Source organism: Meles meles, chromosome 16 (genome assembly GCF_922984935.1).
Source record: "Meles meles chromosome 16, mMelMel3.1 paternal haplotype, whole genome shotgun sequence".
Lineage (NCBI taxonomy): Eukaryota > Metazoa > Chordata > Mammalia > Carnivora > Mustelidae > Meles > Meles meles.
The window spans coordinates 39771140-39795502 of NC_060081.1; the positions used below are offsets into that span (position 1 = coordinate 39771140).

A 24363-nucleotide genomic window follows, 5' to 3' on the forward strand; every position below is an offset into this window, starting at 1 on the left:
CAGTCTTGGGCTCCCGGCACTACAGGTTCCGCTACTGGGCGAATTCGGACCCAGTGAGCTCATGGCTTCCCCAAGCAAGGCAGTTATTGTTCCCGGGAACGGAGGCGGCGATGTGGCCACCCATGGCTGGTACGGCTGGGTGAAGAAGGGGCTGGAGCAGGTAAGAGACACGTCTGGCTGCTCTGGGAAGTCAGCTTGGAGCCCGAGGGGACGGAAGGGATGGAGGGCTCGGAGGACTGAAGTTGGAACGTGTGTTCACCAGCCCCTACCCCACCCCAACACACCCCCTTCAGCAAAGGCCAGTGTGTTTTCATGCCTCTCCCTGCTGCGCTGTCTCGAACTCTAGTACTAGTGGTGGGAATTTTGGTGGGTGAAACTGCCTGGAAGACTTCTCTGAGGGCTCCGGCACTAAGAGTACAAGGCACCACTTCCTAGAGCCCCCTCCGTTTCCCTGCATGTGCCCCTAGTTCAGATGATTGTATATCTGCTTCTCTGCTCCCTGTCTCTGATTTTTAAAACATCAATATGTAATATTTGATACGTTCAAAAGCTGTATGTAACATATATGTAAATTATGAAGTATAATGTAATGAATACCTGAAGCTCCATCACCAAACTAGAATCTGCAACATTAACAATACCTTCGAAACCCATTTCCCTACCATCCTGAAATCTTTTTCATTACCCGTCTTGTGTGCTTTGAACAATATATTTAATTTGGCTTCTTTATGAGCTTTATGAAAATGACCAGCTATTGTGCATCTTGATTTTTTTTTTTTAACCTCTTCCATAATCAGGCAATAGGACTGCTTCCTGGATTGCCATCCTCTAGAGCTCTAGAGTACGTTTCTAGAATAAAGTTCCAGGGCTGTGGCTGAAAACCAAGGTCAGAGCTACAAACCAAAAAGATCAGGGCTGAAGCTGTCCAAGAGGGTGGGATCTCCAACTTTCTCTTCTATGTTTCTGTACCATGTTTTACCTAATCCCTAGGACACAGTCTGACTACAGTCAGTTTGTCTAGACTGCATTCATTCATGATACCTCTACAGTATCTGTTTACAGCAATAAACAAAGATATAAAAATGTGGATATAGGTCTCTGTATATAGAGACCTACAGAGCTAGCTACATATAGAAATACAGACAGGTGGAGTTTATCACTGGAGGGATTTTGTGTTCATATGTAATCCTGTGGCACTTAACTCACTTTATTTCATAATATAAGCAAATATTTATTGAATTGATAAAGATCATATCAGGTGTCTCATTTCTTATTAGCATATTAGTTGTAATTAAGATCTTTATTATAGCTTTTTTTTCCCCTCATATCATAGATACCTGGTTTCCAGTGTTTGGCTAAAAACATGCCTGACCCAAGTAAGTTTTAAACATGTTTTTAAATAGCCTCATCTTGTTGGGTTTTGATCTTATCATTTTCCTGGTAGAGAACAAGAGTATCATACCAGAGAAGCCAAAGGGAATATATACCTAAGAATGAATGATGGCAAGTAGTTTAGGGAAAAGTTATTTTATTCTAATAACTAAATATTCTAGAAAAAAATATTCTAGAAAATTCTAGTAAGGATCAAGAAAACACCTGGGCTTGGTAAAATTTGATTTTCAACTTTGCAGGTCACTCGGTTTTCCCTTCTTGAGGTCAACAGATATTTTCAGGCAAAATTTATGGGTGTTTCATGTGAGACAGAGATACGATAAAACTTTACAGCACCTATAGGAGATTGGATTATTTCAAAATGTAACAGTTATGCCACTTTTGTTCTGACTGTGCCTATGACCTGTGTCAGGAAATTTTTTGGGGAAAAAAGAATATATGTGCGCATGAATTTGAGAATGTGGTCTAGAGTTCTTTTTCTTAAGTTTGAAAGTTCACATTAAAGCTTCAGAGTTATATTTTTATTTCCTCGGCATTTTATTATAAGAACATGGTGAAAAATAAAAGCAAAATCAGATAGATAGATGGATAGATAGATAGACCAACACTGTGGATCTGAGTCTTTCAAACAGCAACATAGCAACAACAGCCAGTACGTCATTGGCTCTGTTAAAACAGCCCCATCTCCCATTTGGTCCTGCAGTTCTTAAATTGAGAAGTGCTGAGTAGTCATTGATTAGAAAGGTGGGACAGCATTAGACTATAAGACTGTCCTATCAAATGACACTCTTTCTTTACCCTGAACCTTAGTTACAGCTCGAGAGAGCATCTGGCTGCCCTTCATGGAGGCGGAGCTGCACTGTGATGAGAAGACCATCATCATAGGACACAGTTCTGGGGCCATTGCAGCAATGAGGTGCGATCCTTGCTGAATTCTCCCCCGATGTGGGCTCCAGCCGGTTTGCAGACCTCATTGCAATTCCTTGAACATGCCAAGTGTGCACCTGCCTTAGGCCTGTGTTTGCCATTGTTTTACGTGAAATACTCTATTCCTAGCTACTTGTATGGATTTCTCTTCTTTAAGGCTCTAATGTCTCTTTCCACTGAGGCCTTCTCTAGTCACTTCAGATGAAACAGCAACTTCACTCCACTGGCTCCTATCCCCTTTATATCTTGGTATCCCCCTTTTTATCTATAGCACTTTTCACCACCTGATGTCCTGTTTATTTGTCTGTCTCCAGCCAGTAGAAATATGAGCTCTGTGAGGGTGGGATTTTGTTCACTCTGAAACCAGACACCTAGAAGAGTGTCTGGAATATATTGTAGGTGCTCAGTAAATATTTGTTGGAGGGTGGAGGCTGTTACCTCCTTGCCACCCCCCCCCCCCGCCCCTCTGCCCCCACCCACAGGTCCTTAGGATTCATGGTGCTTCCCTGATGCTCTTGGAACATCAGGTCTCTCTCCCTTTAAGCTTATAAGGCCTAGAGGATAGGACTTACTGGCTGAGTAAGTGTATTAGGGTTGAGTTTCTTCCATATTTGCTAGGAGTATAGTTTTTGTGTAGCCCCTTGACCCAAGCAGTTGCTCAGGGTGTCCTATGAATTGCTTGTCAGAGAACCTTGCCAGATTCCATAATCTTTCTGCCACACCATCCAAAGCTCTGAGATAATGCTTCCCAATGTGGAGGTACAGAATTTCTGTATAGTCCTAATGTTTATAAACTGCTAGGGTTGTCTGGAAAATGAAGAAATCCCTTTATGCTGAAATCTGTACCAACCCAAGGCCACTGAATTTTTCTCAGGCCATGGGCTACTAAAGTTGTGTCTTCTTTTAAAAAAATCCCTGAAACTTACTGTGGGATTGTTTGCAAACTTCTAAAAATTAACTTCTAGAGTTAAGGTAGGCAAGGAGAAAATAGATGCCAAAACTATGGGGTACTGTAAGGGAACAGGAGACTGATAGGGGAACGGGAGATTGAGAGTCACAGAGGACCACCCCACAGCTTACTTACTATTCACGAAGGGGACAGTTGTGTCTACAAGGGATATCTGATAGCACTCACCCTAAGTAATCACACTTAATCTCACCAGTAAAGGGACTCTGGCATTGTGTGTCTCTGATGGGACGGAGTGGGATGGACACGTTGCCTATGTAGTATTCTTGCCAAAAATGTTTAACCTCTAACCTCTGATCTCGAGGAATACAGCCAAATTCAGTTTAGGGTATGATGTACAAGACAACTGGCTTAAAGTCTTAACAAATGTCAATGTCATTTCAAACAAAAAATTTAAGTGACTAGTGAGTCGTGAAAACCAAATGCAGTGTATGATCTTTATCTAGGATTGAAAAGCAGTTTTAAAGAACATTTTTGGTACAACTGGGGAAAAAATGAATACAGATAGTATTACCGTTTCTATGCTAAATGCACTATCTGTAATAATGGCACTGCAGATATATGAGACTACCTTGTTCTTAGGGGATACATGTTGACATGTTTAGGTGTGAAATGTGGTAAAATAAACGAATAGGTGCTTGTTCTAGGTTTGAAATTTTTCAAAACAAATGTTGGAACAGCAGCTCTTTCTGCCCACGGGTTCTGTGCCCATTCTTTATTGAAACCACTTTTTTTCACCAAACAAAACAAAACAACAAATGGCTGGACAAAAAGTTTAGGCTGAAAACAAAATACCAACCCTAAATCTTTCCTGGCCTCTGGAAACAATGACCACTCTACATCTTTCCCTAGGCTAGTCTTTGCTGAGTGAGCAGAACCTTCTGCAAATAGTTGAGTGTCTGTTTGCCAGGCACTATACTAGGCACCAGGGTCACAAAGATCAAGGAGACTCACACCTGCCCTTAAGGAGCTGAAGGTTTATTGGAGAAGATAGATATAATATGACACAAACAATTACTCTAATGCAATGTAGTGTGTGGCAAAAGAGGTACATTTCCATCATGGTACAGAATTTCTTAAAAATATGGTTCACAGATCACTGGCATTTGTCATCTGGGTTGAAGAAGGTGTCATGCCTTAAAATGCAGATTCCTGGGCCTTGTATCAAGCCTCTGCATCAGTTGTTCTGGGGCTGAATCTACAGGTTGACCAACAAAGCAATGCTGATGCACACTGAAGGTAGGTTAATAGGCACATCAAAGAGAATGATTACACTTTGTTTTTTTGGAAAGGATTACCAAAGAGGTTTGGACTACCTTGAAAAAATGAGTAGAAACTCACCAAGTGGCCAAGGGTAAGCCATTAACACTGGGCTTGTAGTTCTGCAGATTCCTTCCAATTTTTCATGTTAAACTCAACAAGTGATAGCACCTGCTTTCTGTAAACTGAATCAAATGAGTTTTCAGGTTTGGTTTTGTTTTGTTTTATTTTTTGGCAGTAAGATTTAACACTAAGTGTTAGCTGACATCATTTCTCTTTCTTCAGGTATGCAGAAACACACCAAGTATATGCTATTGTGTTAGTGTCCGCATACACCTCTGACTTGGGGGATGAAAATGAGCGGGCCAGTGGTAAGTTTGAAGGCAGGAACCAATACAGAAAAGCCCTTCCTCTAGTCACAGGGATGCTTGTTCAGTTTACACAGCACTGAACCCTCTAGTAGCATTTGAGAAACATTTACTGCCCTTCTTTAGATGCAAATTAGGCCCTTTGAGAGGTGATAGACCACTTCCTAATACATTGAACCCTGATTTTATCTGAGCCATGTACCCCCTCTTCCCAAGTGGCTATGGTATGGAGCTCTACAGATTTGAAAACTAAAGGACTTCTAACTCGCACGTAGGCACTGAATCTTTGTGTCTCTGCTATGGTCTTTGCTAGATATTTTACAGTGGCTAGAATGGAAATTATCCATGGGTGGTAATAGGTTATATATGTATGTTTTTTTCCCATAGGATACTTCAACCGTCCCTGGCAGTGGGAGAAGATCAAAGCCAACTGCCCTCACATTGTACAGTTCGGCTCCACTGATGATCCTTTCCTTCCCTGGAAGGAACAACAGGAAGTGGCTGATAGGCTGGAAGCCAGATTGTACAAATTCACTGACCATGGCCACTTTCAGAATGTGGAGTTTCATGAACTGATTAGTGTGGTAAAGTCTATGCTCAAAGTACCAGCATAGACAGGATGGTTTCTGCTATTTTGCATTCCAGTATACAGACAGAGCAATCATCAGGTTATTAATAGGTAAAAATCATCTGTGACCAGATGATTAGTGGACACATAAATCAAATTAAGTTCTGAAAAAAACACAAGTTCAATGTTCAAAATAAGTTAGAAACAGCATTTTCATTTTCCATAGGGTCTATATCTCACAAACTGCTATGAACTGAAGCAGTGTTTTTCCCATTTGATTTGGGGCATAAGGACAGTTTATCTACCATTATCTGTCCAAAGTGAATAAGCAGAACTGGAATCCAGGTTTCCTGATTCCCAGACCAGATTAAAACGAAGTAGTTCTGTGTATGTTGTAGGAGTGGTACTCCTCTTTGGAATGAACCTTTTGTTATTTTGGGAGGAAAGAAAACCTGACTAAAGGTCCAGAGTGCTGGCTTAGAACTCAAACCACTAGCTATTTTGGGCTGGCCCAGGACATTAAAACCCAGACCAGGGCCCCCATCTTTGACACCCTGCCCCAGTCCTTCATGTTGAGGAAGAATGATCCATACATAACTAAGAGTCGGGTCTGCCAGGTCAGACAGTGACCATAAGCCCAACCTGGACATACATATGAGCACAGCCAATCAGATCTGTGCTAGACTAGAGTGGTGGTGATTAGGGCAACATGGGGAACTCATGCCTTTTCTAAATTGTTGCCATGTGGGAAGGGGGAAGGGTATTGCCAATTTTCTGATTTTTCAAGGAAAAAACTCTATGCAGTGGTTTTTATATTTAGGGACTATATATATGTTTGTATACACAATTCATATGGATGATGTAATTTGGCAGTGACAGCGTAAATAAAAAATTTACAAACACTGCAAGACACACAAAGTCCAAGTCACCCATTTGTGACCTCTGTCATTAGGACTGACTTAGCCACATGCTTTAAATGATTCTTTGTGAAGCATAAGAAATGAACATAATGTCAAAGGATGCAATCATGGGAATAATTTGGATTTTGTTACAAAATCTTAACTATTTTTTAAAAGAATCTTTCCATACCTCAAATTTTGTTCTGTAAAGAATTCTACCTTTTAACTCCCATGGTCCTTTGGCTCTCATTTAGGCCTTATTCCATGATTTTAAGCCTTATTCCATGATTTTTTTTTTTCTGATCATATTCCCTCAAAAAAATGCTTTTTATTTCCCAAAATTTTTTGGCTATTATGATCCCTAAGTATTGCCTCAAGCAACTTCCAGTAACTTCATACTTGATGTTGCAGAACCTGATGTTTGCTGCAAAGATGTGAATTCCCTGTTTATGTCTAAAGGAGATTCAAAGCCATCAGTTTAACCTGAAAAGTCTTGGTTTCTAAATGCGATCAAAGAGAAAAAGATAAAGACTCTCAACATTTAATGGCAATTATCTTTTGGGAATGAGAATTTTAGATAGGTGTGGTGGGAGTCTCCTTTTTATTTACCTGGGTATTTGAGTTTATTATAGTGAACATGTATTACTTTTATAATTTAAAAAATTAAGAATTAAAACAACTCATTTGATTTGTTAGTGAAAAGCAAATTCAATAAATCAGTTGAATAATAATTTTCTTAAAGAGGTTGTTTAGCAATAATTTGATCAAGCCTATAACCAAAATTTGATTCTATTTGGATTATTTGGAATTAGTCACTGCTCTACTTACTCTCAGTCTTGTTTTCTGAAGTCCTTTGTCAAAATATTACAAACTGGGGCACCTGGGTGGCTCAATGGGTTAAAGCCTCTGCCTTCGGCTAGGGTCGTGATCCCAGGGTCCTGGGATGGAGCCCTGCATCAGGCTCTCTGCTCAGCGGGCAGCCTGCTTCCCACTCTCTTTGTCTCTGCCTGCCTCTCTGCCTACTTGTAATCTCTGTCGAATGAATAAATAAAATCTTTTTTTAAAAAAGCCATAAAAAATTACAAACTTATACAAATAACAGTTAATATGATATTCTTCATTCCTATAATTAATCTAGACCTAGTTGTGTTATCCAATATAGTAGCCAATAACCACAGGGAGCTAGAAGATTAAAAATTCAGTTCTTCATTCACACTTGAAATTCACACATTTCAAGTTTTAACAGCCACAGGTGACTAGTGGCTGCCTTGTTGAATAATAGATATGGAATACTGTCACCCTTATAAAAAGTTTGTGGGACAGCAGTAGCCTAGGACATGTATTTTTATTCTTCCTACCCACCATGTAATAATAATGGTTCAAAGTAAAAGTCACTCAACTTGAAACTGTTTGACTCATTTACTCAGTTGATCGCCATAAAAATCCTGGCTGCATAAAATTTATTCTTCACCAGATTAAGCTCAGAGGAGTTTTATAGAAGAATCCCACATAAACTATCCATTTAAATCACTGAATCATGGTCTCTCATGATTGACTCCCAATGAATCATTATTAAACAGAGTTGAGGGGCCCTAACAGACTCCAGGGAATATCTATACTTAGGTGACCAAAATATCTTATACTAAATGGAAATCAACTGTAAGGATTAGGACTTCACTCATAATTTGATTTTTTCGGGTCAGGAGTCAACAGTTCCATAATTTGTTTTAGTCACAGTTTGCTTCTGACGGGTAAATATCCACTTAACTATGTATTAAAGGCACAGTATTTTTGTCTCTTTTCTCCTTCAGCTACTATTCAGAATGAAAAACATGCTGAGGGAAAAGCATTTATGTTGTGGTCTCTGATTGTAAGCTTTAAAATCTTTGGCTGTCAAGACACAAGGCAAAGTCTGTATTTAATGCATGAACTGCTTCCTTCTCCCCACCTGTACCTCTCCCCCAAGTTCAGTTTTCTCATTAAATAAGACTAGCACCTTCATGACAGGCCAGGTCCCAAGGACAGATAATGTTACTATTCCCGCGCTCTCTGGGGGTGTTGTAGTTTCAGGCTCCTAGATTCTTCTTTATCTTCTATATATCCAATACCTGAAATGATCTTTGTTTCAAAGTCTAGTGTTATTGATTCTATTTCTGTAGAGCTGGCCACAGACTCCAGCTGGTTCTTAGTTGGTTACTGAGCTGAATTTTATTTTATTGATCCCATATATCTCAAAATAACCCTTCTGATGTTTACCAAACTGGTGTTTGAACTCAGGCCTTGGTAGTAGCTGGCTTTGAGTTCCTTTCCTTTGGTCCCATGCTTTTGGCCTGGACACAGAAATCATTAAGTAGAGCTATAAAGTGAAAATACAACAGCTGAGATCCTAAAAAGCTAACTTCTGTGCAACAATACACCAAATAACGCAGGCTTGAAAGTACTATTAGAACTGAGAAAAATTATAATGGCTTTCTGCTTAGATTAGACCAATTACACCATGATTTTTAAGACCATAAAGAAAAAAAATCTAAAATAAGACAAGAAAAGTGGAGTGGTACCCCGCTCACAATAAAGTGTGAATGGAGGGCAATGCATTATAGGGCAATTCTAGCAAATAAGGCAGCTGAAACACAGAGTGAAACTTGGGAGACTCTGACAAAGAAGGATCAGTGAAAACATTCTCTTTAGGACTAGAATAATCATATTTATGCACTGAAAACATCTCTGGCAACGGTCACCATTTGCATTTGAGGTAAGAACAAAGGCATAATACTCAAAGAATATTTCTGATGTAAAAAGGAATGAATAGTGTGTGGAAAGGGATGTTCCACACTCTCCCCTACTCAAGCCTGTAAGTGCTATTCCTGCCTCACCACTTTTGATTCCTTCCCAATGAAACCACTGAGAAAAGAGAAAACAGAAATGGCAATAGTGAACCAGATAAAATTTTCCAATGAAGGCCTTAATAAATAACTTTAAAATGGGCATTTTTAAACTTTAGTCATTATTGTAGTATATGGCAAATATGGATTTGTTGGCTTCTTTTTCCACGAACCATCAAAAAAAGTCTTGAAAGCTTCAGAAGGTGGTCTTCTGGAAGTTCAAAGTATTATATTTATTGAAGAATGGATTTCACTATTAACCTTACCTGTTTCATATTCTGTTGGCTACTCTACCAATATAAATTTAGTCTTCATAGATTAAAAAAATACTTTTGCATAGCAGCACATCTGTCCATTATTGTGAAGTTTGCTTTCAAGGGAATTTGATGTTCCATCGTGAGTTAAATTATCTGCTCCCAAAGTAACTTCATTTGCAAAATGTCAGTAAAGTTCCTAGTTCTCCGTTAAAATTCGAGCCACTCTGTCATATAAATACAGTTAGATGGTGAAATCTCACCACCTTCATGGCAGTCATCAAAAACCTTTAAAAAAGATAAAAGTTTACAATCAAATGAGAGTTTTAAAATTATTACATTATAAGTCTTAAATGTCACCTCTAACTAAAATTTCTGTTAAAAGTATCCAAGATCCAACCATTTTTTAAAGCAGTATTAAAAATAAAATTTTCAGTGCTCGCTTCGGCAGCACATATACTAAAAATAAAATTTTCAGGGCACCTGCATGGCTCAGTTGGTTAAACGTCTGCCTTTGGCTCAGGTCATGATCCCAGGGTCCTGGGATCAAGCTCCATATCAGGTTCCCTGCTCAGCAGGGAGTCTGCTTTTCCCTCTCCCCACTGCTTGTTCTCTCTCTTTCCCTCTCTCAAATTAAAAAAAAAAATCTTAAAAAATAAAAGTTTCAAAGAGACTAGGGCTGTTTAAGAACACGCTGTGTGATTATAAAGTTAGTGAATATGAGGCCTTTCACTGTAGCACTAAGATAATCTGCTCATCTGCCCAGTGGGCCAAAAGCTATCAGCAGGTTAACTGGAGAGCAGATCTATATATATGTTTCACTAACCAAATGTTTCATGTTAGCTATATTCGTTTTTGTGAAGAATTCCCAATATGCTGTTTTTTCTGGGACTTAAAACCAGCATACAAAGAACTTAGGCATATAGACAAGGGCTGGTTTAATGAAATAAAACTGACACCAGCAGTCCCAGAATATAAATGCCCTTAGGGCAGAAGGAGTGCCTGCAGCACGCAGCCAGCATGCACAAACCATACGGGACCAGATGAATGAAGAGTGGTGGGGCATGCTGCAGGGGAAAGAACATGTCTGGGTTTCCATCCTGGATGTTACTTCAAAGCTGTAGCTCCTACAGCTTCCTTATCTTCATGCTTATGCAGAAATAATACCACTAGCTCCAAAGGACAGAAGTAGGATTAAATGAGACCATGAAAATCTTCCAGAATATGCCTGCATTGTGGTGGGTTCTCGTCAAATCTCGTTTTCCTCCCTACTTTGGTTAAATGATCAGACCTCATTAAAAATTGTCCATTTCAGGGCCAAGGGCAGAAAACACAAATTTCTCTAACTTGGTTATTCTAAAAAAGAACGTAAAGCAATGACTTGTTCATCAAGGGCCCGTCGTCAAGGTTACATGGAGGTTTGAGTTGCTGTTGGTCAACTCTGACAGTCAGAAAACTGGGGTGTGCGTGCTGCTAAGTTAGGTGGCATTTGCACTTGCTGACAGTCAGGTATGACGTGAAGCCACTTTAACTCACCGGGCAGAGTCCACACGGTGCCCGGACCAAACCTGTGGGTGGGATGATTGGATTGACTGCTCTGTACAGTTTCATGTGTCCATCTACACTGCCAACTGTGCCTTCTTTCGCAGCAATGATAGTCATCTCCACTTTCCCATCATAAATGAGTGTATTTAAGATCGTTTCAATGTCCTCCATGGACAACTCTACCTGAAAAGGAAATGCATTAGAAAGCACACAAAAAGCACAAGAAGACATCCTTTTGGAGAGTCTTTAAACAGTAAAGGGTCCACAATGCCTTGGTGAAATGGGGAAGCATTATGCTGGTGAGTCATTAAAAGCACGGGTTGAACAGCCCAGGTTAGCACAAACCACTGAAACGCTAGGGACAGAACTCCTAACTCATGTCGAATTTGACACACTCTTATTTTTCTACCCTCTTCAGTAAAATTTAGAAGTCTTCTAAAGTAACAGTTTTGGGGCAAGAATATGATGGAGATTTACAAAATGGTTGAACAGAAAGTTACTTTAGACATCAAACAATCCAAATTCCTTCTTTTTTATAAATGAGAGATCTGGGGTCCAGGAAATGAAAATTACTTGTCCAAATGGTCACTTCAGTTTCTCCTCTGATTATGAAAAGCACCCAGCACTGTGTCTTTATGTACAGGTCTTCAAAAGCATATGCTGACAACACCAGTCACGTCTTACAAGGGGAACACAATACCAATTAAATGACAACTGATGGGATGGCTGATGTTTGGCTTCTACATTGAAAGGTCCCTGAGAAAGTCAGGACCTTGTCAACAGACTGTTGCATTTTGATAGTACAACGCATTGCCAGGCCTCTGTTGCTTGTATCCCAAGCTGAGTACATACAGAGCCCACAGTGCCTGATGACATGGTAGTCATCTTAGTCTAAATGGCTTAGGACAGTGCTTTCTCAAAGTGGGTTCTGCAGAATGTTCACCCTGAAAAAAGGGTTGGGGGCAAATACGTTTAGAATACCTTGTAAACTATATCCCTATGATGAAGAGTAACCTTTAAAAGGTAAGATGAGGGATGCCTGGGTGGCTCAGTTGGTTAAGCTGCTGCCTTTGGCTCAGCTCATGATCCCGGGGTTCTGGGATCGAGTCCTGAATTGGGCTCCTTGCTCAGCAGGGAGCCTGCTTCTCTCTCTTCCTCTGCCTGTCACTCTGCCTGCTTGTGTGTTCTCTTTCTCTGACAAATAAATAAATAAATGAAATATTTAAAAAAATAAAATTTAAACATAAGATGAAAATAAAAACTGTGCTCTCACCTTACTGATCCCCAGTTCACAGATATACTTCCACACTTCATGTGATGAGGCAAATGAACTATTTCTTTGTATCATTGGATTCTGTTTGCTTTCTCGTGCTGTTTCTGCCTATAAGGGAAGAACCATAAATCTTAGCAAGAACACTAGTATTTTATGAATACAATTATTTAGTGTGATATCAACAGCAGAATATATTAAGAAAATATTACCAATTTGAATATTTCAAGTCCTATAAAATATGATATACAAGATTGTTCATTCATTCTTTATGAAGCAACTTTTAAAAAAAGACCTACAGTGATGTTTCCTGAACGGCTCACCTTGGTTTGTAGGAATTTAAAACACTGTTGGTTAAGCACCTCTACAAATTCTGATTCAAAATCCTGATCACTGTACCAGGCTCCACCAGTCACAGATCGGTCCGGTTGCAGGTTATAGAGCATGTATACTTTCTTTTTTGAGGCCTAGGGAAAAAATGTACAGCAGATGTGTTAATAAGATAACCAAGTCTTCTGGGGGTGCCTGATTACGTGTCTGAGTCTTGATCTCAGCTCAAGTCATGATCTCAGGGTCAAGAGATCGAGTCCCCAGCTTGTGCCCATGCACTCTCTATAAATCAATCAATCAATCTTAGTGGCGGGGTGAAGATAATCAAGTCTTCCAAAACTGAGATTTTAAAAAACCCTTGGGGTGCCTAATGGCTCAGTTGGTTAAGCGCCTGCTTTCGGATCAGGTTTTGATACTGGGGTCCTGGGATCGAGCCCTGCTTCGGGATCCCTGCTCCATGGGGAGCCTGCCTATCCTCCTCCTTCTGCTGCTCCCCCTGTCAAATAAATAAATAAGACCTTTAAAAAATAAAATACTTTTAAAAGCCCTCAACACTTTTTTTTTTTTTTTGGTAGCCAGGGGTGGGAGAGGGAGAGAGACTTAAGCAGGTTCCACACCCAGCACAGAACTGACCCTGAGATCATGAACTGAGCTAAGATCAAGAATCGAATGCTTACCTGACTGAGCCACCCAGGCACCCTTCAGAACTTTATATTTTAAGCAGTTTCAGATTTATACAATTGTTGTAAAGATGGTACATTTACCTTGTGCTCAGTTTCCCCTCTTAACATCTTACATTAGTAGGGTGCATTTATGACAATTAATGAACCAATATTGATGCATTATTATTAACTAAAGTCCATACTTCTTTGAGGTTTCCTTAGTTTTTGCCTAATATCCTTTTTCTGGCCCAAGAACTTATTCAGGTTACCACATTACATTTACTTGTCATGTTTCCTTGGCAGATTCCCAGACTTTCCTTGCTTTTGATAACTTGCCAGTTCTGAGAATTACTGGTCATGTGTTCTGTAGGACATCTGTTGACTGGGATTTGTCTGATGTTTTTCTCATGACAAGATCAGAAGGACCACGGAGGAAAAGTGCCCTTCTCATCACATCCTGTCAAGGGCACTCAAACTTGATCAGTTATGACTGATCACCACCAATAGGACTTCTTAGTGTTGAGGTTAACCTTGATCATGTGGCTTGTTTCTCCACTGTAAACTGACTTTTTTTCACCTAGCCTTTCCATGTGTGGAAGGACGTCACTATGCACAGCCCACACTTAAGGAGTGGGAGTTACTTTCTACTTCCTTGAAGGTGGAATGTCCATTTTAGATTACTTGGATTTCTTCTGCACAGGAGGCCTGTCTATTCTGCATCTACTCATGGCAGATCTGTTATTTTTTTACTTATTTGAGAGGAGGAGAGAGAGCAAGTACAAATGGAGGGGAGGGAGTGGGACAGTCAGACTCTGCACTGAGCCTGGAGTCCAGTGTGGGGCTTAACCTCACAACCTTCAGATCTTGACCTGAGCCAAAATGAAGAGTCGGACGCTTAACTGGCTGAGCCACCCAGTCGACCTGATCCGTCATTTATTTATTTAAACATTTATATCCGTATGGACTCATAAATATTTTTTTATACTTTCGGTTATAATCTAATACTACTTTAGTTTGAAACCTTGAGAACATGATGTAAATGAAAGCAGCCCAACACAAAAGACAACACAGTGTATGATTCTGTTTATAGAAAATGTCCAGAATAGGCAAATCTCCAGGGACAGAAACTACATTAGTGGCTGTTAGTGCCTATGGGCAGGGAGGCTGGGAAGTGACTCCTAGTGGGGTCATATTTCAGGGGTGATCAAAATGTCCTAAAATTAGAATAATGTGATAAATGCACGACTGTGAGTATACTATAAACTACCAAATTGTACATTTTAAACATATGAATTTAACGGTATGTCGATGATTTCAATAAAACTGCTATTAAAAATAAAGATGGAGGGGCACCTGAGTGGCTCAGTGGGTTAAGTCTCTGAGCCTTCAGCTCAGGTCATGGTCTCAGGGTCCTGGGATCGAGCCCCACATCGGGATCTCTGCTCAGCAGGGAGCCTGCTTCCCCCTCTCTCTCTGCCTGCCTCTTTGCCTACTTGTGATCTCTGTGTCAAATAAATAAATAAAATCTTTAAAAATAAATAAATAAAGATGGAGAAGAAAGATTGGTAAAGTGAAGCTGGGCGATCAGTATGTGGGGACTTGTATTATTTCCTCTACTTTAATATATATTTGAAATCATCCATTAAAAATGCTGAAGGGGAGGCGAACCATAAGAGACTATGGACTCTGAAAAACAACCTGAGGGTTTTGAAGGGTCAGGGGTGGGAGGCTGGGGGAACAGGTGGTGGGTAATAGGGAGGGCACGTTTTGCATGGAGCACTGGGTGTTGTGCAAAAACAATGAATACTGTTACGCTGAAAAAATAAATAAAATGGAAAAAAAAAATGCTGAAGGGAGGTAATGTTCTAAATTAGGGACTGAGGAGTGCCTGGGTGGCACAGTCGGTTAAGTGTCTGGCTATTGATTTTGGCTCAGGTCATGATCTCAGGGTTGTGAGATCGAGCCCTGTGTCAGGCTCCATGCTCAACTCCAAGTCTGTTGGAGATTCTCTCTCTCCTTAACCCCTTCCCCTCCCTGTGATCGTGCACACATGCTCTAATAATAAAATCTTTACAGTAAATAAATAAATAAGGGAGTAAGTTAAAAATAAAATCTCAGGGGCAACTGGGTGGCTCAGTGGGTTAAAGCCTCTGCCTTCGGTTCAGGTCATGATCCCAGAGTCCTGGGATCGAGCCCCGCATCGGGCTCTCTGCTCTGCAGGGAGCCTGCTTCCTCCTCTCTCTCTGCCTGCCTCTCTGCCTACTTGTGATCTCTGTCTGTCAAATAAATAAATAAAATCTTAAAAAAAAAAAAAACCTCAGGTGAACATCAAATTCTTTTTTTTAAAATTCTTTTTAAGAGTTTTTATTTATTTGACAGATAGATCACAAGTAGGCAGAGAGGCAGGCAGAGAAAGAGAGGAGGAAACAGGCTCCCCACTAAGCAGAGAGGCTGATGTGGAGTTCTATCCCAGGACCCTGGGATCATCACCTGAGCCGAAGGCAGAGGCTTTAACTGAGCCACCCAGGCGCCCCGAACATAAAATTCTTATTTGCTGAAATCCTCATTCAATCAAACTTAAGAGGAATCTCGGCTTTTCTGCTGCTGGGTCAGTGAGGTCAGCAGCTGGTGTCCCTGTGGAGTAGAAACCCCTGCAGGAGATCATGGGAGGGGAGTGGGGTGGTGTGGGAGAGAAGAGAAATGCCATGTCCTGGAACGGACCCTCTACCAGGACAGAGATCTTCCTCTGACTTGTTCACTAACGTAGCCCAAGCACACACAACAGTGGCTGGCACAGAACAAACATACAATAGGTATTTGTTGAATGAGTGATCTAATAGCTAAAATGAAGTAAATTATCTCACACGCTGAAAATCCAGGAAAAATGTTTATGATTCCAAAAATTCCTTACTGAAGAGTATAGTAGTTTTAGCTTTTCAAGTTGGTGAGACACAAAGAATTAATTAGGTGGTGATAAATCTAAGCAACATCTCCAAACCAATCCGATATGAGCTAAATTTTTAAAAATCTTTTTGACTGGTAGTTTTAAATCATGACATAGCTTGAAGAACAGTAAGATCTCGAAACATATTCAGAGCAAAACATATATATACAACGAACACTTGGGGGAAGGAAAGAGGAAACTACTCACTGCCACAGACTTAACAGCTTTGATAAGCTTTTTACTTTCCAAATTCTTTAGAATTTTGTTAATTTCTGTTAAGGGCAAGTTACTTTTGTACCGGATATCTCTGCTCCATATTCCTGTAAGAAAGTAAAGTAAAATGAGTTCAACACCATAGGATTTGTGCTTATAGTCCTATTGCTTACATCACAGGACAAAACTAGCAAAATATGTATATATGTATACATTCCTAGGGCATAGCCATTGGAAAAACAGAGGTAAGAATCTCAGATAACAACAAAAGTATGCAAAACGATAAGTTATGTGCTCTACCTTCTAACCAGAAAGTTCTTAGGACTCCTAGTGTGGCACCTTTTTAAAAGCGTGTGAAAAAGATACTTTTCAATGGAAGAAAAATCTTAAATGTTACTGCATTAACTTACATTGTCTCTTCCATCCCCTTCCACACCCCAACTTTTGTTTTCTATTATTTTTACTTTAGATTGTATTTAGATTATAAGGTAAGTTTGAGCCAAGGTCAGGTACCACTGTCAATGGAGAGCAAAAAAACTCTTTATGTAAGCATCTGTGTGCATGTATACCCATTATTTATACCCTATATTTAGGAGATGAAAAAATGGAAGACTGCAGTTCTCATAGCCACCGAAAGCCCTGTGCAAGAAGCTAGGATTTCTCTTTCAAAGAAGGGTTGTAGGGGTGCCTGGGTGGCTCAGCGGGTTAAAGCCTTTGCCTTCCGCTCAGGTCATGATCCCAGGGTCCTGGGATCGAGCCCCACATCGGGCTCTCTGCTCACCAGGGAGCCTGCTTCCTCCTCTCTCTCTCTGCCTGCCTCTCTGCCTACTTGTGATCTCTGTCTGTCAAATAAATAAATAAAATCCTTTAAAAAAAAAAAAAAGGGTTGTATGTGGAATTTTTTATTAAACATATTACCTATTTTCTTTCTAGCACAGAGGCATGAGATAGGAAGAATTAACAAAACAAAACCATAGAGAAGGGGGGTGCCTGGGTAGCTTAGTCTGTTAAGTGTCTGCCTTTGGCTCAGGTTGCGGTCCTGGGGTTCTGGGATCCAGTCCCACATGGGGCTCCTTGCTCAGTGGGGAGTCTGCTTCTCCCTCTCCCCAGTCTCCCCGCTTGTTCTCTCTCCCTCATTCAAACAAATACTTTAAAAAAAAAGAGAATGGCTTTTGTCATGTCTATTTTTAAAATATTAAACTCCTAATAATATAAGAATGATATGATTTCAAATTATATCATTGCTGATACATTGTTGAAACTAATATCAGGGACTCAAATAGATCCTAAATTGTAGTAATAGCTATTAGGTATAGTTCTCTAAGAAGGACAGAGAAAACGGAACAGTTGCTGAGGGACCTCTATCAGGACACTGCCACAGTGCGCTGGACATCCCTCTGATTTTTGCAAAAACCAGAGAGAGAGATGGTATTATCCACAATTTACAGGTAAGATGAAGATGAAGAAATGAATGCCTCCAAAGTTTAGAAATGAGAATTGAAAAAAAAAAAAAAAAAAAAAAAAAACACCCTTAAGTTTTAACTGGTTTATTTTCTATCGACAGTACATTCCCATGATTCAGAATTTCTAACTTTCTTTCCATCCTGGCCCACAGCCATCTAGGTCCTGCCTCCCTACTAATAAGAATGGCATCACACCTGGGTGTCCTGCAAACATATGCATGTTACATATTTCTATTTCCTCTTCTTTTAACATACATGGCAGCATTCTCTATATGTTGATCTGTACCCTGGCAAGCCAGAGCTCAGTCCCTATTTCTGGTCCTAAAGACAATGTTTTTTTCTATTTCTTCCCTCACATGCTTACCTTTATTTCCTGCATCCTCTATGATTTGATATACTAGTTTTTCTTGGTTATCTGATCCTTTCATTTTACTGCAGGGGAATAAAGTAGAATTAAAAAGGCAAAGAGATACAGGATAATCTAATAATCTACATGACTGTTTTAATGAATTAGCAGACAAGGTCATCACATTGACTTATTTACCAAAATAAAGGCTTACCTTAAAAAGAATGAGACAGGGCTGTATGTACCAGAATGAAAAGATGTCCAAGATATAGTAAGTGAAAAAAACAAGTTGCAAAACAGTATGGATAGCATGATCCCATTTTTGTTTAAAAAAAAAAAAAGAAAAGAAAAAAAAGAGATTATATATAGTATATAAATATATAATCATTTCTATATATTTATATATATTCCTAGAAAAAAGGACATATACCAAATTATTAAGAGCAGTTATCTCTGAGAAATGGAACTCATGATAAGAGGCAGGGATGGTATGCAGGACAAGTTTTCATTATGCAATTTTATATTGACATTTATCCCCCAAATACACATTTACATTTGTAATAATAGACATTTCTTAAAATAAAAAAATTGGGGCTTACCCAGCATTCTGAGAATCCTTTATTCTATACAGTAGTCCCGTATTGCTCCTTAAGAGATCCAACTGACCCTAAAGTTTGTTGTTGTTGTTGTTGTTGTTTTTATAGAAAATAACAATGAATTATTCTGGAGATATTTCAAATCAATCACAAATGTTAATGTATTCTTTAAAATTATACACAAACCAAAATATCCTACCCAGCACAGTTATTTGTTAGTTCCTCACTTGAGACTTAAGTTTTTGCCTACATATCACATGTAATATATTTTTGAAAACTTAGCTCTTTAGTTCATCACTTTCCAAAATATAAATACCTATCAGTTTCTATATGCTATATTCTAGCTTGGTTATATGACCAATGCATAATGAATTCTGAAAAACAGCTTCAGAATAATAAATAAAAACCCATATTCAAATTCAAATAAATTCACTAAGTATATATAAATATAAAAATGAAATATAATTTATATAAACAAAAAGTTCAAATAAAGACTAACATGCATAAATATTCTATAACATGATGATTGAATAAAATCTGCAATGTTAACAGTGACATTTACTGATTTGTGTGATTTCTACTGCATTACATGACAGGCAGAAAGGTCAAGTAATGAATAAAAGATGCAATGGTTTCAGTTTTATATAAAAAATCAAGGAGTGCCTGGGTGGCTCAGTCGTTAAGCTTCCGCCTTCGGCTCAGATCATGATCCCAGGGTCTTGGGTTTGAGCTCTGCATCGCATGCTCCTTGTTCCCTCTCCCTTTCCCACTCCCCCTACTTGTGTTCCCTCTCTCACTGTGTCCCTCTCTCTCAAATAAATAAAATCTTTGAAAAACAAAACCAAAAACAAATCAAAAGGAAAGCAAAGCCTGTCTGATGTGCTTTTGAAATTACTTGGGCCTTCGGGCCTGAACTCAGAAGCACTCAGGTGGCTGTACCACCGGGCTTCTGGCAGTGTGTGGAATCCATGACCAAGAGGCCCCAATCCTATGGATTAAGACTGGGATGACACATGACTTGCAAACAGGTTTATATATGGATGAACAGCAATAACTTCCTCCCCAGACCTCACACAGCAAAACTGAACCACAAAGTTCCATTTGAAGGTAGTTTATGATTTATTTATTTATAAAAATATTTTATTTATTTATTTGACAGAGATCACAAGTAGGCAGAGAGGCAGAGAGAGAGGAGGAAGCAGGCTCCCTGCGGAGCAGAGAGCCCAATGTGGGGCTTGATCCCAGGACCCTGGGATCATGACCTGAGCCAAAGGCAGAGGCTTTAACCCACTAAGCCACCCAGGCGCCCCTATTATTTATTTTTTTTTAAAGATTTTATTTATTTGACAGAGGGAGCACAAGGAGGCAGAGTTGCAGGGAGAGGAAAAAGGAGACTCCCTGCTGAGCAGAGAGCCCAACGTGGAGCTCGATCTCAGGACCCTGGGATCATGATCTGAGCCAAAAACAGACACTTAAGCGACTGAGCCACCCAAGTGCCCCTGGAGGTTAATTCAGCCTATGAATGTTTGCTGAAAGCCCATACTACGATATATATTTGGGGGGACCAACACGGATTCTAAAAGAGAATCACACAGCTGATTTCAACTATCTGGTAAGCATTAACATAAAGGTAAGTAAAGGGTGGGATGGGCACTCAGAGTAGCAGCTTTGGCCCAAACTGGGGAGTTCAGGAAGACTTTGTGGGAAACAGGAAGCAGAGCTGAGTCTTGAAGGATAATGAGGAGTTAGTCTGTGAAGAAAGGGAACCTGAGGCATGAGGTGGCAGGGAACCAAAAACAATCTGTTCTTCTGAAACCTAACTTTTGAGGCAGTGTGGTGGCAGATGGGGCAGGTGAGGAAGGTAGCAGCTCAGTCTGGTAAAGCCATGAGTTTGGACTTGAATCCCTAGTGCTGAGAGGATTCTGCGACTTGGCCAGATCTGTGTTTGAGACAATCAGGCAGGCTTCTCTAAGGCAGATGAAGCCAGGAGAGCCGGTTAGAATACAGCATAATAGTCCAGGAAAAAGCCAAGATCTGAACACATGCAGGAGTAGTAGGAATGGAAATGAGGGGGCAAATCTGAGAGCTCTTTAAGAGCTACAATCACCAACACTTTGTGATTCACTAATACTTATTCCCTTAAAATTCATCATAGTTCCACCACTGTTTATATCCTCTAGACAACAGGACTGGTAGCAGATGGGGCTGCAGAGGTGGAGAAAGAGAGGGGGAGGTGTGGAGGATGATTTTCAGACAGAAAGCAAAAGGCTGAAAGAGTAGTCGGGGGACAAAAGCAGTTTCCATTGGCACCACCTCCAGCATCCCTTCCACTATCCCTCCTGGAGCCAAGTCCTTCACTGAGGTGAACTGATTAGAAATCACCAACAGTACTAACAAAGAGGTCAGCAATCTGGCCCACTGCTTGTTTTTATAAATAAAATTCTACTGGAATGCAGCATGCTCATTGGTTTATGTATGCATGGTCCATGACTACTTTCTTGCAGAGCTGAATATTTGTGACAGAAACCACTTGGCCTGCAAAGCCTAAATACATACTATCTGGCACTTTACAGAAAGTAAAGTTCTCCAGCCATTGAGCTAGAGGGTTGAAGGGAGTAGTTTTTTTGTTTTTTTTTTTTTAAAGATTTATTTATTTGACAGAAATTACAAGTAGGCAGAGAGGCAGGCAGAGAGAGAGGCGGAAGCAGGCTCCCAGCTAAGCAGAGAGCCCGATGCGGGGCTCGATCCCAGCACCCCGGGATCATGACCTGAGCTGAAAGCAGAGGCTTTAACCCGCTGAGCCACCCAGGCGCCCCTGAAGGGAGTAGTTTAACAGAAATTTCACTGGTCCTCAAATTTCTATGAGGTCTTAGTGTGGAAATCTTTTAACCAATTTCTACTACGACCAAACTGAAATGCTTTCACGATAGGGGAATTTTGATGTAGGGGAAATGGAAGGACAAATAGGTAGACTTAGAGGATGGGGTCCCACAAGGTGGGTGTTTCTGGACAGTGGAGGAGAATGACATTAAGGCCCCAGGACAAGAGAAAAGGTAAAAGCAGGTAGAAGGGCTTCATTGAAAGACCACATTGTAGTGTTACTTGACTCATTCCTGCCTCCTGAAATGTTCAGAGTGAAATTGTGGAGAATGAAACCCTAATGAACTGGCTCGGTGATAGTTGGCAGAGGGCATATTTCATAGGGAATGGCCCAACACTGGCAGCAAGAAGCAAACAGAAGGTGAGAGCAGACTAACCCTATGTGCCCTGTGTACATGATGACAATTAGGTTAACAAATACAATGGTTAAAACAAAATACATTTATTTCATTCATTTTTAAAATATTTATTTATTTGAGAGAGAGAGTGAGAACGAGCACATGGTGGAGGGGGGAGGAAGGAGAGGGACAGAGAAAATCTCTGGAAGACTCTTCACTGAGCACACAGCCCACATGGGTCTTGATCCCACAACCCAGAGATCATGACCAGAGTGGAAACCAACAGTTAGATGCTTAACTGACTGCACCACACAGGTGCCCCTCATTCATCTTGTAAAATGATGTGTAATTATTCCTTCTTTCCTCAGTTCAGTCAGTCTGAGCTGTTTTTTGGCTTGGAATCTTAAGACACTTGTGAATGGTTTCACCACTACATACATGGAAGTAATGACAATCACAGCACATACATGATTATATGAACTAGTTGAATTTGCCTTACCATGGACAGGAGTCTATTGATGGCCACGGCCCGCTGCTGGGCTTCTATATGAGGCATTTCATTCTGAATTACTTGGTCTGTTATTCCATGGGGAAACTGGTGACATAATTCTATAATCCTAGGAACAAAGGTAATAATATTCATGTTTTCACCTGTTTCAAGGGGGTGGGAATACAAGCAGAACAGTTTGAAATTGTGCCTTTACTCATATTTGGCAGATAATCTGTTTTTTGGTCTGTTTGGTTTTTTAGTGTGGTGGTGGGGGTAAAGAGGGAAGGATGGAGGAAGAGGGAGAGAATCATGCCTGGCTCCATCTCACAACCCTGAGATCGTGATCTGAGCTGAAATCAAGAGTTGGATGCTTAACCTACTGAGATACCCAGTAAAGTGCCCCACGCTAAAATCAGATAATCTGGGTTTCTACGATGGTTCTGAATCAAAGCATGTTAGAAAGTGAGCAAGATAAAGTACATATTTAAATTACACTATTATTTAAGAGGAGTGTTTCTTTTCCTCACTAATATGAACTTAAAATTAGAACAAAAGTCAAATGAAAACACAGAAAAAAATTAAAGCTGAGGCTTCAATGTTCTCAGATGGAACAAGTATGACAAAATTAACATTCAGTGTGTTGGGCAGCCATACGTCTGCAAGGAGGAGTCAAATCAGACACCTCTGGTAGGAAGGCGAAATTTGTTACAACAAGTCACCATAACTGGGGCTTGCTTTTGGAATTATCTCTACCAAACAAAAATAAGTCCAAATACCCACCTTGTCATAGGATCATCATACGTGTTTTCATAAGTTTGAGGAAGTTAAGGTCTTTTAAAACTATGATAACCTAAAAATAGCAGTGCACGGAGAGCAAATATAAAATTAGGAGAGGCTTTAGGTGACCTAAAATCTTGACTTAAGTACTGCACGGAACCACTTGGCTTAATGTTTCTTCAAAAGCACAAACTGCACCTTAACTTCGCCCAGATGTTCTGTCGTGGGAGTTCCCTTAGCGACAAGAGCAATCCTGGATCAAAATATGTAGCTACAAGCACTACGGGAAAAACACCGTGTCCTCTCTGGGCATAGATCACCTTAATGCAGGAAGGAAGCACATCATCACAACTTTCCAAACAGTACCCGGGCAAGGGGAGATAAAGTTACAAACTGTCAAACTCGCTCGGAACTTCTTAAGAAGTCTGCGTTCCAGGCATAGGAGAGGGGTTCCAAATCCCCAATCCCCTTCCTGCGCGTGCCGGTATCTACCGAGGGTCCCAGGATTAGGGGTCCGGCTGCCCAAATGACCGGTCGCCTGCGGAGAGGCTCCAGAGCCGGGAAGCGAGTCTCACTCACTGGTTTTTACCTGTTTTCTATTTCGACCGGATCCGCGTCGGGCGGCTGCACCTTCACTTTCACCTCAGCCATGACTCCCCAGTTCCCGGGCCCTCGGTGGGAGACGCTCGGGGTCGCCACACAGCCAGTCGGGGAACCGAGGAACGGGGCAATAAAAGGAAAACGGCGCCTGGCTTGGGCAAGGGGCCTTCTTCTTTGTGTCGCAGCCGGTCCTTACTTGTTCTGTCGGCTTGAGGTGGCCAAGGCGCGCCTGCCCGTCTCACTTGCCCGCGTCGCTGCATCTTGTTTTTCTGAATGTTAATACCTGTGAGACGAACGAGCCTGGTTCCCTCACTGTGAGTTAGGACGCCACCTCCGAGCACTTTCCAATGTTAGTGAAGGCATATTCTCAGAGGCCTGCAGTGAAGCCTTAG

At 40.6% G+C, this 24363-nt stretch overlaps 2 protein-coding genes across 4 annotated transcripts; one reads left to right on the top strand and one right to left on the bottom strand.

Moving 5' to 3' along the window:
- On the top strand, positions 1-8380 carry RBBP9 (RB binding protein 9, serine hydrolase). The gene is made up of 5 exons (XM_045980911.1): positions 1-160; positions 1334-1376; positions 2203-2308; positions 4832-4917; positions 5302-8380. The coding sequence occupies exons 1-5, from the start codon at positions 62-64 to the stop codon at positions 5526-5528; spliced, it is 561 nt and encodes a 186-aa protein (XP_045836867.1). The 5' UTR covers positions 1-61; the 3' UTR covers positions 5529-8380.
- A 145-nt stretch (positions 8381-8525) lies between these two features.
- On the bottom strand, positions 8526-24332 carry POLR3F (RNA polymerase III subunit F). 3 transcript variants are annotated; one of them, XR_006815308.1, is made up of 11 exons: positions 23961-24331; positions 22604-22721; positions 18890-18957; positions 18505-18525; positions 18309-18376; positions 16476-16588; positions 12656-12799; positions 12336-12443; positions 11054-11245; positions 9530-9805; positions 8526-8711 (listed from the first exon to the last, which is right to left on the bottom strand). XR_006815308.1 is itself a non-coding variant. In XM_045980909.1 (10 exons), exons 1-10 carry the CDS (start codon positions 24020-24022, stop codon positions 9728-9730), a joined length of 972 nt encoding a protein of 323 aa, XP_045836865.1. In that variant the 5' UTR covers positions 24023-24331; the 3' UTR covers positions 8825-9727. The 3 variants fall into 3 exon arrangements, 2 of the variants coding, with proteins under 2 accessions (XP_045836865.1, XP_045836866.1); XM_045980909.1 differs by lacking the exon at positions 8526-8711 and having other exon boundaries at positions 8825-9805; XM_045980910.1 differs by lacking the exons at positions 8526-8711; positions 18505-18525 and having other exon boundaries at positions 8825-9805; positions 23961-24332.
- Between the last annotated feature and the right edge of the window lie 31 nt (positions 24333-24363).